The following is a 15,820-nucleotide window of genomic DNA, read 5'->3' as shown; positions in this document are numbered from 1 at the left end:
TGAGTGGCTCGCCCGGCCGAAGGCGGACGGGCCCGCGGAGGGGGAGGAGCCTCGGGGCCTCCGCGGAGCCCCGCCCCCGGCCCGCCCCGAGCTCGGCGGCTCGGCCACGCCCCCGGCCGCGGCTCCAGGGCCCGGGGGGGCGCCGGCGGGGTGGGCCGGGGTCGGGCAGCCCCCGCGCCAGGTGCCGGCCGGTGGGAAGGTGACCCGCGGCGCGGGGTGCCCCGAGCCCCTTCCGGTCCGGCCAGCCCGGTGCTTCCGGCGGGGCGAGGGGGCCCGAAAGGAAGTCCCGCCCCCGCCGCGCTCGGACCCGCCGCGGCCGCCGCGCACCTGGCCGGTCCCGAGGGCCGGCAGGTGAGGGCCTCGCTGTGCGGAGACCCCGGCTTTGGACCGTGCGAGGTGACCGGCGGCCTCGCCCGGGCTGGGACGTGGAGCCCGGAGGGAAGGGGGTGCGAAGGCCCTCCTGGGAGCTTTGGGGGTGGGGTACTAACCCGCATTGAGGGGAAGGGGTGTTTGGGGTGCAGAGCGAGCCCCCACCCTAGGCAGCGCTGAATCTGCAGCCCCGCGTTTCTTCTGTCCGCCTGCCCGCTCCCCAAATCCGGGCGCTTCCCTTCCGCACAGAGGTGGATAATGAAAAGCCACCTCCTTGCCTCTGGGACCCAGGTCTAGACATTTTGGTCCTCGCCCCCGACACCCCTCCCTCCTTGCCATGGGCCTGACCTCCAATTCCGCGTATTTCCTTCTAGATCTGAACCCCGAGCTGCCATGATTGAAGTGGTAGCTGAGTTGAGCCGCGGTCCTGTATTTCTGGCCGGGGAGGCGCTGGAGTGTGTGGTGACCGTCACCAACCCCCTACCCCCTACGGCTACTTCTGCATCCAGGTGAGGATGCTGGTGCTGAAGGCGGTGGTATCTCTGATGCTGAGCCAGAGCTGTGTTTTGTAGCTACACCACCATCCTCTTGCTCATTGGCTCTCTCCTGTAGGAAAGGGCTCTTTAACAAAGAATGAGGATAACACAGCCTCCACTCTCTTTTCCTTTCCTCCTCCCTGACCCTTCCCTTGCGCTTTTATCCTTGCAGTATACTTTTGTGTAATGGTTTTTCTCTAGGGCTTCTGGATTTCCTGATATTGCTAAGACAGCTGCCCAACCTTGTTGGACTCATCTGACGGCGTGGCAGGGAGTTTGGAAGGCATCGGTGAGGTCAGGGACTACCTCTGATGCCTCTTTTTCTTCTTCCCCCAGTGAGGCTCTGGCCTGGGCCAGTGCACAGATCCACTGTCAGTTCCATGCCAGTGAGAGTCGAGTAGCACTACCTCCTCCGGACACTAGTCAGCCAGATGTCCAGCCTGACAGTCAGACTGTATTTCTCCCACACCGAGGTGAGAGATGGGGCCTTTGCTGTGGAGGGTGGGGAAGGTCATTGTCACCCAAGGGCAAAGATGTTGCTATTCTTTTGAGTCTGTGTCACATTGGGGATGTGGAGAAGGGGATTGCTTTGGGGGTAGAAGACTTCCCATATCACAACAGGTAGAGAGGAGCTGGCAGTCTTCTACCGCTTCCACTTGCTGCGCTAGATTTGTTCCATATTGCACAAGGAGTCATTACATTGTAGTTTTTCCTGACTTTTATAGGTGAGAGGGGTCAGTGTATCCTTTCTACACCACCAAAAATCCTGTTTTGTGACCTGAGACTAGACCCTGGAGAGTCTAAATCATGTGAGTTGACTGTCCCCAGCCCTGATTTGCCTTCTAAGTGTCCTGGAGGGAGGACTCCTCTGGCTGCCTGTAGCTTCCCTGACTCCTGCTTCTCAACCAGACTCCTACAGTGAAGTGCTGCCCATAGAGGGACCACCTTCCTTTCGGGGTCAGTCGGTCAAGTATGTCTACAAACTGACTATTGGCTGCCAGCGTGTCAACTCACCCATCACTTTACTCAGGGTCCCTCTGAGGGTTCTTGTGCTGACTGGTAAGTAAGGGTGGCTGGAGGCAAGGGCTGGAACAGAGTTCTCCCAGATCAGACATAATTTAAGAGGGCTTGCAAGAGGGGCTGTAGGGAAGCCTTCTGGTCTTAAGGCAGGTGTTGGGGAGGAAGGGAGAGAGGGCTGGCTCTGGAGACGAAGTTGAGATGTAGACCTCAGCCGTGGCTCTCCCTGCGTCAGTACTCTCAGGTTAGAGTCTAAACCCTAACCTCTCTCTCCACTCATCCTCTTTCTAGGCCTTCAAGATGCCCGGTTTCCCCAGGATGAGGCTGTAGCCCCATCCAGTCCATTCTTGGAGGAGGACGAAAGCGGGAAGAAGGATTCATGGCTAACTGAGCTGGCTGGGGAGCGCCTCATGGCTGCCACTTCCTGCCGCAGCCTCCGTGAGAAATCTTTCAGAATTGTCTCACCTCATTCCTCCCCTCAAAGTATTCTGTGTCATAAATAGTCCCCTAACAACCACACACTTTTGTGGATTCTCTGGTACCTTACCCCAATTATGAAGAAAAGCCCCACTTTTTGGCCTCTGGGACCCAGTCTTGGACATTCCCCATGTAGACTCCAGGCTTACAGTGTCTCATTTTCTCCAGATTTGTACAACATCAGTGATGGCCGAGGAAAAGTTGGGACATTTGGCATCTTCAAATCTGTGTACAGACTCGGCGAGGACGTGGTGGGGACCTTAAACTTAGGGGAAGGAACTGTAGCTTGTTTGCAGGTAAGAAAGGGGCAGAGCTTCTGGGGTGCTGGGCCTGAAGGGCTTCAGTGGCAGAAGGCACTACACAAAGAGGGGCGGTATGTAGGAGTGGATACAGGGGTCACCCAGGGTAGCTTGGTAGAAGAGCTCGAGGTTGGGTTACTCTCTCACCTACGGTCCACCCTTACAAATGCTGCTGGCATGCACCTCTCTTCTTGCTCCCAGTTCTCAGTAAGCTTACAGACCGAGGAACGAGTACAGCCTGAATACCAGCGGCGCCGTGGGGCAGGGGGTGCCCCCTCTGTGTCTCATGTGACTCATGCCCGGCACCAGGAGTCCTGCTTACATACAACCAGAACCAGCTTCTCCCTCCCCATCCCTCTCAGCTCCACCCCAGGCTTCTGCACTGCCATTGGTGAGGCTCTGGCCACTACTGGAGGAGGGAGTCAGGGGAAGTAAAATGCTGCTTAGAGTGGGATGGGTCTTGATTCTAAACATCCTCTCTGCTATACCCACATTCATCCTCTGGCCTTGTGCACTTTCCGAATACTTTCAGCCTCTTCTACTGTTTTCTTAGATACACTGTTTCCAGAACTCTTAATAGTTTTGTTAACTCCCGCCTGCTGGGATCAGTGATACACCGGATCTCTAGTTTCTCAGCACATTTGCTTCCAGCTACCTAGCCTTGACTGTCCCACTCTTGGGGTTCTTATTAGATAACACTGCTAACTTTAACTCACATTTCTAGTTAACATACCAGAGTACTTTAAAAGATGTTCTTGATTGTAGCTCCCTGTGGCTTCTCTTCCAGAGTACAAGCCTTCTGTTCTGTTCTCATTCACCATTTCCTATCATTGGCTTTTACTTCTGCTGCCTTCTAATACCTCTACCTCTTGTCTTTCTCCCATAGTGTCTCTGAAGTGGCGATTGCATTTTGAATTTGTAACATCCCGAGAACCAGGATTGGTACTTTTGCCTCCTGTGGAACAGCCTGAACCTGCCATCTGGACAGGCCCTGAGCAGGTGCCTGTAGACACCTTCAGCTGGGATCTCCCCATCAAGGTGCTGCCTACAAGCCCCACCCTGGCCTCATATGCTGCCCCTGGCCCTAGCACCAGCACCATAACCATCTGAAACTGGTCCACCAGCCCAATGTGGCGCTAGTTTCTTCAAGATACTGAGAACTTAGCACCTGGACTCTAGTGGGGTCCCACTTTTCCCACTGGGGGCCCAATGACACAGATGGTGAAAGGCAGGCTGGGCTGTGGCTGTAGCCCAGTGGTAGAGCACTTGCCTAGCTTGTGTGAGGCCTTGTATTCAATCCCAGCACTGACAAAAAAGAGAGACCAGCAGGCTTTTAGCTATAGCATTAATTTATTTATGGAGAATAAACAGCAGCTGCTAGTGGTTTCTCTGGAAGTGGCAGCAGCAGTCAGCAGACAGTGAGCAGTTGGGTTCAGCCGGAGTGGGGAGCAGGTGCTCCAGGAACAGGGGTGTTAGCTGAGCCCCACTCGAAGTCAGGCCCTCCCCCTTTGCAGGGCAGCCGAGGGTCAGATTTTTGCACCAGGGAGAACTGGCAGGTTCCTGCCTCCTGGCGTACCTCACACCCTGCAGGGAAGTCGATGGGATGCTGAGACCTGGGGAACCAAAGATGAGCAAAGGCTGTGGTGAAAGGCTGCCTGTTCTCCTTGCTGCCTTCCCATTCCTTCTTTAGTCTCTTAGCCCCCCAACTGTGCTTGCATAGCAGGGCTCTTTTGTTTTATAGCAGGAGTATTCCCCTCCAGAGCCACCTGGATCCCCCCACCCAAAGCCTTATCTTTCTCCTTTATGTTGGTCCCTTCAGGTCTGGCTAGTCACATACTGCTCTTCTATTCATTCTTATCTCAGGCAGCCGCTGCCTGCCCATCCCTCAGTCACTCACATCAGAGGCATTCCCTCTGGCCATTCTCCATCACTCACCTGTCACAGCAGCCCACACCTACGGGGTGCAGACAGGTACAGTGGAAACAGTCCTCGCGGAGCCAAGACTCACCCAGGGTGAAATACTTCCCTTCATAGTGACAGGGTGCTGGGGGAAAAGGAAAGATGTTAGTAGGTGTAGGGCAGTGGCAACAGTCTCTTCTTGTTTAGGGTGGAGAGACTCAGAGAAACAGGATCTTCTCCCCTCCCCTCCAGTCTCCCCCTCCTCATTTCACTAACACCTTATCCCGCTTTACCTTGAGCTTGGAAGTAACACTTGCTGTGGACTCCTGGGTGCTGTAGGAGTAGAGACATCACCAAACAGATGGTCCCCCAGCCTCCCAGGACCCCCTTGGTCTGTCCAGCCCAGAGCATCCTTAGAGACATTCCTGCAGCGCAGTCTAGGACCCTTCCTGGCTTCTGTTCAGGCTGCTCTGGTCTCCTGCCCTTGGCTCTTCTTCACTTTGCTCCCGAGTCTTAGTTTTTCTCTTTCTCCCCGGGCTCCCGCCTCACCATCTCCATGCCCTCTGCTCTCACGGGCTGGGGATGTTTATAAAGTGAGGACCCTGGCCCCCTGCTGCGTGGAGCTGGAAATGCTGTAGCTCTGTTTCCTGAGGTGAGGGCATGAAAACAAGAGGTCCAGCTTTAACAAGCTGTGAGAGCTGATTCATGCCAGGCACAGCTAGAGGAGGGAGGGAGGGTGCTATGGAGGGGCACTGGACTGGGCAGTTCCCCAGCAAGGAGGTGGGAGGGCTGAAGGCTCCAGGTGGTCCCCAGATCTCCTCCCTGAGCTGGAGCGAGGATGCATTCCATCTCCCCCACTACCACCACCAGGGGTGTGTGTGCTGGGATCCCTGCCGGGACCGGAGGGAGGCATTTCCTGGGGATGGCTAATCCTGTGCCCTAGCCAAGCCGTGGTAGGAGCTGTGGCAGGGTGCAACAGCCAGAACCTCCAGGAGAGCGAGCAAGCACCTGGAGTGGAGCGCATGCTGCCCTCGGATCCTGGGCAGTTACACGGATGCATCTGAGAAACGGAGCTGCCCCTCAGGTGGTGGGGTGGGGGCTCTCCTTCCTCAGGCACCCCAGAGATGAACTCTTCGTTATTTATTACTCTAAACATGCAGATGCAAGGTTGCCTCATGCCTGCGGATGTTTCTGACCCCCTTTTAAAGAGGGACATCTCTCAATATGATAATAGGATGAATCACTCCAGTTTTACAGGGTACTCCATCTTCCCTCAGACTAGAATGAGGCTTCATGAATTTATCCTTTGGCATCTTCCTTTAAGTTTCCTGCAGGTTCTAGAGGATGGGAGACTGAGAGCATAGGCTGCAGAGACAGGCTCTTGGGCTTCACATCCTGACTATATACTAGCCCTGTGACCCTGGGCAAGTTATTCATTTCTCTTGACTCGTTTCCTCATCTGTAAATCAGGGATGATGATGCCAACTCAGAGTCACTGTGTGATAGCACAGGAATGCTCCTAGCACTGGCTCTGGGTCATTGCTACTGTGATTGGTGCTGAAGCCCAGACAAAATGGGTGACATTCTTTTCTCTGAATGGCATTGAGCAGCTCTGTGTGCACAGCTGAGGGTTTCTATTGAGGACCTCTCCTGGCCCACCTCTGTCCCTGTCACCCTCGGGCTGTGTGGTGTCCCCACCACTTCCTTCAAAACAGATGTGTCCAGGAACACTTTGATTCAGTCTGTGATTCTTGGATTCTGGATGTCTGGTTTGAGAAAAGATGCTGCTGATAAACCTGCTTTACCCACAAAAGTAGCCTCACTCCTACCCTAGAAAAAGGTACCATTTTCTCACCTTCCTCCTAGCTAACTTTAGAGTGTCTCCTGCTTTTTCTCATTAGGATTCTGATTCACTTTTCCTGTCCCCACTGATGTGAGTTCTCCCTTTTGTAATACTAGCCTTCTCTCTGGTACTAAAGGCTCTTGTCAAACTGGATTTATTTCACTTTTCCACACTTCAAGGCCCTTCTACCCATGGTGCTGATCACTGTGTGTGTGTGTGTGTGTGTGTGTGTGTGTGTGTGTGTGTGTTGCTGAGGGTGGAACCCAGGGGCTTTTCTCCCTCCGGGCTATACTCCCAGACCTTTTTTATACTTTATTTGGAAACAGGGTCTCACTAAGTTGCTGAGAGCCTCACTAAGTAGCTGAGGCTGGCTTCGAACCCATAAGATCCTGTCTCAGCCTCCCAAGCGCTGGAATTACAAGCGTGCGTCACCACGCCAGGCCACTTTGGCTTTTATTCTGTTTTTTTTTTTTTTCTGCTAAATATCTAATCCTAGTTTTCTCCAAGACTTACTCTGTCAGCTAGTGCCTCTGATACAATTGCTGACTTTTTCAGATGACCACCTCTCCCTGCAGAACTGTCAGTGTACCAAAAGTCCCCAGCTGACCTTTTCCAAGACACCCTTTCCCTTTCAGGGGGGTGCCAAGGGGTGGAGGGACAAAATGAGTTAGAGCTGGAGCCCAGGGTGGTCAGTACTTCTGCTGCTGCCCTGGAAGTGGGGGGAGGGGTCCAGTGGACATCCAGGATGCTGAGCCTGGGACTCTGTGGCTTCTCTTGCAACCTGGGGCCACCTCCATGGGGCAGATGTGAGTGGGGAGCTAGAGCGTGGAGGTCATGGGGATATTGGATGGTGAGGGGCCCCGTGGTCACTGGTGTGTGCCAGGTAATGGGGACGAGAGAATGGATGTTACCGCTGGAACGGAGATGAGGTAGGCATAGAGGGGCAGGAGTGGGGGCTTTTGGAAAGAGGCTGGTGGGCCAGGATTCCTCTTCCAGAAGTTGGGGGCAGGGAGCAGGCACGCAAATGTTTATTGATCACATATGTGTTAGTGTGTCTGTGTGTAGGGGCATCAGTGGTCGGGCCCCAGGGGAACCGCAGCGTTTGGGGCGCTGGTGGCAGTGTGTGGGGGTGCGGCGGTTGGCAAGTACTGCCTGTGCAGGGACCAGGAAAACATCCGCCGGAGGCCGGGCGGCGCTCCAGCCGCGGGCAGGTGCGCGGGGAGGAAGTGAGTGCATTCCGGCCCCCTGGCCACCCGCCCTTCCCCTTCCGTGAGTCACGGACCCCCAGCCTGCCCAGCTCGGTGGAGGAGGGAGTGAGCGAGCAGTGAGCAGCGGCTTTTGGGGTCGCCACCACGAGGGAGGTTGAGGCTGGAGCCTGGGAGGGGTCTCCGAGGGGGCTTGAGCAGCAGGAAGAGCAAAGCGCGGATGCAGAGGTTGGCTGAGTGGAGGCCATGGATGAAGGGAACGCTGTAGGGCCGTGGGGCCGAGCCCCCGAAAGCTGGCTTAGAGCAGGGGCGGCGCTGTCACTGCAGCTGCGAGGCTGCGCCAGGTTGGGCCAGGAGAGATCCCCTCAGGTGGGAAGGTGGGACTGGCCAAGAATATGTTTCAGGGAGTAAGGCTTTCAGTGCCAGGAAAAGACTGCTGATTTGGTGCCACAGGTAGAATGGAGCCATCATGGATCTCTGTCAGAGAGCAGGGGTGGCTGAAAGGCGAGGTTATCTGTGTCTAGCATGACCATCTGCTATTCCTTTTGTGCCAAAAAGAATTAAGGACTAATCCATTCATTTTTATAGTCATTTAAAATTGCATGACTACATCTATCACTAATTAATTTTGAATTTTTAGAACAATAAATTTTAATAAAAATTGAAAAGTTGAAAAATCTGGATCAATATTTTATCTCAAACCTAAAGTCAGGCCACGAAGGCTGGTTGTGGGGTTGAGACTCCTTCGGTGCCGTTTCACGCAGCGTCTCCACCGTGCTGCCTGGGTTCCCAGGGCTGGGTGCCTCCTTATTGGCAGCACAGCACTGGCTGCGTTAGCTCTTAAACGTAGCCATCTGGTGGCTTTTCCCAGTACTAAGGATCCACCCCAGCACCTCGCACATGCTGGTAAGCACTTCACCACTGAGCTACATCCTCAGCCTCCTTCTCCTTTTGTGTTCATTTATTTTTTTTCTTTGGTTCTGGGGATTAAACCCAGGAATATTACCTCGGCATAAAATCCCTAGCCACTTTAATTCTATTTATTTATTTTTGGAGTTCTGAAGATTGAACCCAGGGGCATTCTACCTCTGAGCTATACTCCCCAGTAACACACACACACACACACACACACACACACACACACACACACACAATTTAGAGATGGTCTTGCTACATTGTTCAGGCAGGTTGGTCTCAACTTTTGATCCCAGTCCTCCTGCCTCAGCACCTGAGTAGTTGCACCCACTTTATTTTTAACTTTTTCCCTACATAACTCTTTAACTCGCCCTTATATATTTTGAACAAAGTAAAATATTTCTTTGGTTGAGGGCATTGGCCTCCAATATACAAAGAAAAGCAAATCACAATTCTGTTATAAATGTTAGGTTTCTGTTTTCTTTCTTTTCTTGTTTTTTTTTTCCTCTTCTTTTCTTTTTCTTTCTTTTCTTTCTCTTTTTTCTTTTTTCTGTGATGCTGAGGATGAAATCCAGGGGCCTTCTGTCTCAGCCTCCCAAGTACTGAGATTACAAGTGTGCGTCACCACGCCCAGCTTAGGTTACTATTTTCTGTGGACTGGTATGTAACTATAACATTTCAATATAATTCAGTTTTTTATTTTTCTTTTTTACTTTTCTGTTTGGTACTGGGGATTGCATCCAGGGACACTTGACCACTGAACTACACCCTTGGTCATTTTTATTTTTTATTTTGAGAGAGGGTCTCACTAAGTTGCTAAGGCTAGCTTCAAATTTGTGACCCTGCCTCAGCCTCCCTGTAGCTGGAATTATAGTCATGCATCACCATACCCAGCTTCCCTGTTCATGTTTCTACAACATAGCAGTTTTATTAGTCTGATTTTTAAAGTCAATTCTAAAATGGTATTTGATACTTATCTTAGAGATTGATACTAGTTCTGTCCTGCTCTTTGTAATTTGTGCTCTGTTGGGCCAAAGGCAATTTTTTTTTTTAAACAAATGTTTATTGATTTTTTTTTTTTTTTTTTTTGGTGCTGGGGATGAAACCCAAAGGCTTTTCTACCTTCGGGCTATATTCCCAGACCTTTTTTATACTTTATTTGGAATCAGGGTCTCACTAAATTGCTGAGAGCCTCTTTAAGTAGCTGAGGCTGGGTTCAAACCTTGTGCGATCCTCCTGTCTCAACCTCCCAACCCACCATACGCAGCTCCAAAGGCAATTTTAAGAATTAAGGATATTTATGCTGGGCGTGGTGGTGGTGGATGCTTGTAATCCCTGTCTCAGTACTTGGGAGGCTGAGACAGGAGGATCACAGGTTCATGGCCAGACTCAGCTACTTAGTAAGGCCCTCTAAGACTCAGTGAGACCCTGTTTCAAAATAAAGAATAAAAAATGGGGCTGTGGGTGTAGCTCAGAGGTAGAATGCCCCCCCGGATTCCATCCCCAGTACTGCAAAAGAAAAAAAAAAAGAATTAAGGATCTTTAAAATTTATATTTAAAAAGTTGTTCAGTTGCCTTTGATCTCAGACAAGAAAATCTGGGTCAGTCAACAAAGAGAGGATCTGTCCCCTTGGCCTTGTTGGTTTGCTCCCATGCTGTCTCAGCGCAGCCCTGCCTGTTCCCAGAGGCGTGCATTCCTTCTGTGCTCTGCTGGGCGTCTTTAGAGGAAAACTTCACACCTGCTTCCTCTACTGTAAATTTTCTCCTTCCTCTCATCTCTACACTTCTCTTTGCCAACATGCACCACTGCTTCTTCACTGTTCTTCAAGCCCACAGCCCTTCTGGCTCTTTGCCATCTTTAGTACTCTCGTGTTGGAATCCTGTCTTTTTTCTTTTCCTTTGATGAGACCTCAGGTTTTTAAATGACTAGGCTTCAGTTATTTATTCTGCACGCTCCACTTCTGTCTTCCTTCCTCTTCTATCACCTTTTTCATATTCTAGGCTGTTTTTAAGCTCCATTATGTCCACTTTCCCCAAAGCCTTAACTTTTAGCTTTCTGAATAGAATTCTTCCTCTAGATATAGTAAAAGAAGCTTATTTTCACACACACACACACACACACACACACACACACACACACACTTTTTATTTTTGGCAGGACTAGGACTAGGGATGGAACCCAGGGGCATTCTACCTCTGAGCTGCACCCCAGCTCTATTTATTTTTTATTTTGAAACAAGGATTCCTGGAAGCCCTTCTACCTCCGGGCTACACTCCCAGACCTATTTTATTTATTTAGAAACAGGGTCTCCTAAGCCAGTGCGCGCAGCTGGCTTCGAACCTGCGCGATCCTCCTGTCTCCGCCTCCCAAGCGCAGGGATTACAAGTGTGCGCCACCACGCCCGGCACGACCTATATTATATTTTTATTTGGAAACAGGATCTCTTAAGCCAGCGAGGCTGGCTTTGAACCTGTGTGATCCTTCTGTCTCCACCTCCCAAGCACAGGGATTACAAGCATGTGCCACCACACCTGGCTGTTTTATTTTTTTATTTGTAAGCAAGGTCTTGCTAAGTTGCTGAGGCTGACCTCCAATCTGTCATCCTCCTGTGTCAGCCTCCCAAGTACTGGAGTTACAAGTGTGTACCACCATGCTCAGCTCAATTACTGGTTTAAAAAAAATAGACTCAGCTGGGCGTGGTGGCTCACACTTGTAATCCCCGCACTTGGGAGACGGAGACAGGAGGATTGCATAGGTTTGAAGCCAGCCTCACTGGCTTAAAAGACCCTGTTTCCAAATAAAATATAAAATAGGTCTGGGAGTATAGCCCGGAGGTAGAATGGTTCCATCCCCCACTACCACCAAAAAAAAAAGACTCAGCTGGCCATGGTAGCGCCTGCTTGTAATCCTAATATTTAGGAGGCTGAGACAGGAGGATTGCGGTTCGCAGACAGCCTCAGCTACTTAGTGAGGCCCTTTGCAACTCAGTGAGATCCTGTTTCAAAAATAAAGAATAAAAAATAGGGCTGGCGGTGTAGCTCAAAGATAGAATGCCCCTGGGTTCCACCCCAGTACCACAAAAATAAATAATTAATTAATTTAGCTGGGCGTGGTGGCACACGCTTGTAATCCCTGTGCTTGGGAGGCTGAGACAAGAGGATCGCACATGTTCAAAGCCAGCCTCAGCTACTTAGTGAGGCTCTCAGCAATTTAGTGAGACCCTGTTTCCAAATAAAATGTAAAACAGGTCTGGGAGTACAGCCCGGAGGTAGAAAGTCTCTGGGTTCCACCTCCAGTACCACCAAAAAAAATAAATAAATAAATAAAATAAAATAAAATAATAATAATAATAAATTAATTAAAAAATAGACTCAAAACTTAGGTTCAGTGAAGGCTTCTAGTTTCTGTTAGTTTTCTTTACCCAAAGCAAGATATATAATTCTACTTATGTCTGATAAGCTCTTTGCTGGACTGTTTCTATTAAATAGAATGGGTTATTTCCTTCTAAGATGGAGGCTACCTGTCTGATACTAAGCTTTGTAGTTACTAGAGAGTACGTAAGCCTGTCTTGCTCATCTAATTCCTTTTTTAACCCTTAGTTCTGTTCTTTGAAACAGGATATGAGAAACTTGTATCAATATGGCAGCTCTCTAAAGACTAGCGGTCTGTCTGTCTGTCTGTCTCGTGCTTTTTCTTCTGCTGTACTGGGGATTGAACCCAGGGCCCCTGCATGCTAGGCTAGGACTCTACCACTCATCTCCAGCCCTTAAAGACTTGAAAAGTGTATGTCTGTGTTTTGTGTACGCATTCTCCTTGTTACCACACTATCTGATAAAACTTTCTACAGTGGTCAGGCTTGGTGTTGCACGCTTGTAATCCCCGCGCTTGGGAGGCTGAGACAGGAGGATCACACAGGTTCGAAGCCAGCCTCAGCTACTTAGTGAGGCTCTCAGCAACTTAGTGGACCCTGTTTCCAAATAAGATATAAAATAGGTCTGGGAGTATAGCCTGGAGGTAGAAAGCCCCTGGGTTCCACACCCAGTACCACCACCAAAAACAAAACAAAACAAAACAAATTTCTACAATGATGGAAATATTCTTTACCTGCTTTCTAATCTGTAGTCATCAGCCCCACGTGGCTATTGAGCACTGTGATGTGGCTGTTAAGACTGAGGGACTGAATTTTAAATTTTATTTAATTTAACTTTAACTAGCCAGGTGAGGAGAGTGACTTCTACTGGTGCAGCTCTAAACTCTGGGAGTTAGTGCTTGTCATGTGGCTCTCCTCATGACTGCTTCAGAAATTTCACCAAACATGCTGAAAACTTGTTACTTTGCTCTTGGGTCTGCCTCAAGTCCAGTTTCACGTTCAACAACTGAGAAACAGCCAAGTGTGGGGTGCACACTTGTAATGCAGTACTTGAGAGGCTGATATAGGAGGGTCGAAGGTTCAAGGACAGCCTCAGCAAGTCGTGAAACTCTCATCAACCGAGCAAGACCTTGTTTCAAAAGGAAAAATGCTTGTAATCCCAGCATTTGGGAGGCTGAGACCAGAGGATCACGGTTCGCGGACAGGCTCAGCTACTTAGGCCCTCTGCAACTTAGTGAGACCCTGTTTCAAAATAAAGAATAAAAAAGGCCAGGCTTGGTGGCACACGCTTGTAATCCCAGGACTTGTGAGGCTGGGACAGGAGCATCTCACAAGTTCAAAGCCAACGTTAGTTACTTAGTGAGGCTCTCAGCAACTTAGACCCTGTTTCTAAATAATAGGGCTGGGAGTGTAGTCCAGAGGTAGAAAGCCCCTGGGTTCTACCCCCTAGTACCACCAAAAAAAAAAAAAAAGAGGAGGAGGAGGAGGAAGAGGAGGAGGAGGAGAAGTAGTAGTAGAAGAAATGGCAGGGGGTGTAGCTCGGAGCTTGGAGGTAGAATGCCCCTGAGTTCTATCCCCAGACCCACACACACACAAAAAATGGGGTTGAAAGTGTGGCTCAGATGTAGAATGTTCCTGAGTGCAATCCCCAGTACCAATAAATAAATAATAAATAAAATAAGGCTAGAGATGTAGCTCAGAGATAGAATACCCAAGTTCAAGGTTCAATCCCTAAGACCACAAAAAAAGAAAAAGAAAAACTGAGAAAAATCTCAAGCCGACTTCCCAAAGCTAATGATGAATAATGCCTTTTTTTGTAGTAGTAGTAGTAGTAGTAGTAGTAGTAGTAGTAGTAGGGATTGAACCCAGAGCCATCTTCTTCTGAGCTATACACCCAGCCCTATTTTTATTATTTTTTTATTTTTTATTTTTTGGCGGAACTGGGGATTGAACCCAGGGGCATTCTGCCTCCGTGCTATACCTCCAGTCCCATTTTTTAATTCTTTTTTTCTTTTTAATGTATGTGTATGTGGTAATAGGGATGGAATCCAGGGGAATTCTACTTCTACCTCTGAGCTATACCCCCAGCCCTATTTTTTATTCTTTTTTTTATATTATTCTTTATTTTTGAAACAGGGTCTCACTGAGTTGCAAAGGACTTCACTAAGTAGCTGAGGCTGTCTACGACCTATGGTCCTCCTGTCTCAGCCTCCTGAATGCTGGGATTACAAGCATGTGCCACCATAGCCTGACCCATTTTTTATTCTTTATTTTGAAACAGTGTTTCACTATGTTTTGAAGTGCCTCACTAAGTAGCTGAGGCTGGCTATGGCAATCCTCCTGTCTCAGCCTCCCAAATACTGGGATTAGAAGCATGAGCCACCATGCCTGGCAGCATTTTTTATTTTTGAAACAGGGCCTCACTAAATAACAGAGGCTGGCCGAGAATCTGCGATCCTCCTGTCTCAGCTTCCCAAGTACTGGAATTACAAGCGTGGACCACCACACCTGGCAAATAATATCATCTTTTGCTGAAGGTTTCTTAGAAAGGGAAGATGATGAGGTTATATATCACATCCCAGATTTTAAGCAGAACTTAAAAATGTCAACATTGAGTCTCTTTCCCAAAAGTCCCGTCCTTGGTAGTTCCCATAATGGCTACTAAAGCTCTCCCCATTTTTCTCAAACCCACCATTTTCCTCCCCTTTGAGCCCTACCATCCATTATCTTTGAGCAGCACCATTGGCCCTCTTCCCTTTCCAGGGAAGTTCTTAGGGACACTCCTGCTTCTCTACCTTCTCTTCCTTCTGTCCACTCTGCTTGGCACAACCACGGGACATTTTTTTTAACCCACCTTTTTGGGGATTAAAGCTAGAGGGTGATTGATGTGTATAATTTTTTCCCTTTCACATATAATTTCTGACTTTTCACTTTTTCTTTGCTGGATATTTTTTAAGCATTTTTTAGCAGAAGAATTTCTGATATTTTCTTTTCATTCCAAATCTGTACTTGGAAACATCTTAAAGATGCTTCTTAGATAGTTCTTTTGTCTGTTTTGCTTTTCAGTTTTTTGTTTGTTTTTGATGGTACTGGGGTTCCTGGAAGCCCTTCTACCTCTGGGCTACACTCCCAGACCTGTTTTTGTACTTTTTTTTTTTTTTTTTTTTTGGAAACAGGGTCTCTTAAGCCAGCGCGGCTGGCTTCGAACCTGTGCGATCCTCCTGTCTCCGCCTCCTAGCACGGGGATTACAAGCGTGCGCCACCACGCCCAGCTGCTTTTCAGTTTTTGCTTCTGTGTTTTCTTTTCTTTTTTTCAGTACTGGATGGAACCCAGGGACATTCTACCTCCTAGCGACACCCCCAGCCCTGTTTTTTATTCTTTATTTTGAAGTAGGGTCTCACTGAGTTGCAGAGGGCCTCACTAAGTAGCTGAGGCTGGCTGTGAACTGCCATCCTTCTGTCTCAGCCTCCTGAATCCTGGGATGACAAGCGTGTGCCACCACGCCCAGCTTTCTGTGTTATTTTTAATTGGGTTATCATCTATTTACCAGCCTACTAGACATGAGTATGTGCATCTGCCAAGAGAGCAGCGTTTGTTTCCCACTGCTGTCTCAGTGTCTCACTCTTTTTGGTCCCCTTTTTCCTTCACCATTATTGTCCACATTTACTTACTTTATTGTCTGTCTGTTGTTCTCATCTCTTCCCTACCCATTTTTTAAAATGAAATTCACGTGTGTGTGTGTGTGTGTGTGTGTGTGTGTGTGTGTGTGTGTTGGGCTTGAACCTGGGGCATTCTACCTCTGAGCTATATCCCCAGCTCAATTTAATTTTTTTTTTTTTTTTTGTGGTACTGGGGTTCCTGGAAGCCCTTCTACCTCCGGGCTACACT

The 15,820-nt window shown here is 49.2% G+C and overlaps 2 protein-coding genes across 2 annotated transcripts; one reads left to right on the top strand and one right to left on the bottom strand.

The window, feature by feature from the left end:
- Positions 1-762: 762 nt before the first annotated feature.
- On the top strand, positions 763-3,808 carry RGP1 (RGP1 homolog, RAB6A GEF complex partner 1; the record flags this gene model as incomplete). The annotated part of the gene is made up of 8 exons (XM_080708517.1): positions 763-878; positions 1,242-1,378; positions 1,631-1,714; positions 1,815-1,964; positions 2,214-2,360; positions 2,568-2,695; positions 2,900-3,089; positions 3,585-3,808. 8 exons carry the CDS (start codon positions 763-765, stop codon positions 3,806-3,808), a joined length of 1,176 nt encoding a protein of 391 aa, XP_080564643.1.
- Positions 3,809-4,130: 322 nt separating this feature from the next.
- MSMP (microseminoprotein, prostate associated) lies at positions 4,131-5,020 on the bottom strand (the record flags this gene model as incomplete). Its single annotated transcript, XM_080708936.1, has 3 exons — positions 4,131-4,311; positions 4,634-4,742; positions 4,891-5,020. 3 exons carry the CDS (start codon positions 5,018-5,020, stop codon positions 4,131-4,133), a joined length of 420 nt encoding a protein of 139 aa, XP_080565062.1.
- Between the last annotated feature and the right edge of the window lie 10,800 nt (positions 5,021-15,820).

Source organism: Muscardinus avellanarius, assembly GCF_963383645.1.
Source record: "Muscardinus avellanarius genome assembly, chromosome: 13".
NCBI classification, from domain to species: domain Eukaryota; kingdom Metazoa; phylum Chordata; class Mammalia; order Rodentia; family Gliridae; genus Muscardinus; species Muscardinus avellanarius.
Note: the sequence above shows the minus strand (reverse complement) of the source record. Positions and strands in the feature narration are given on the sequence as shown.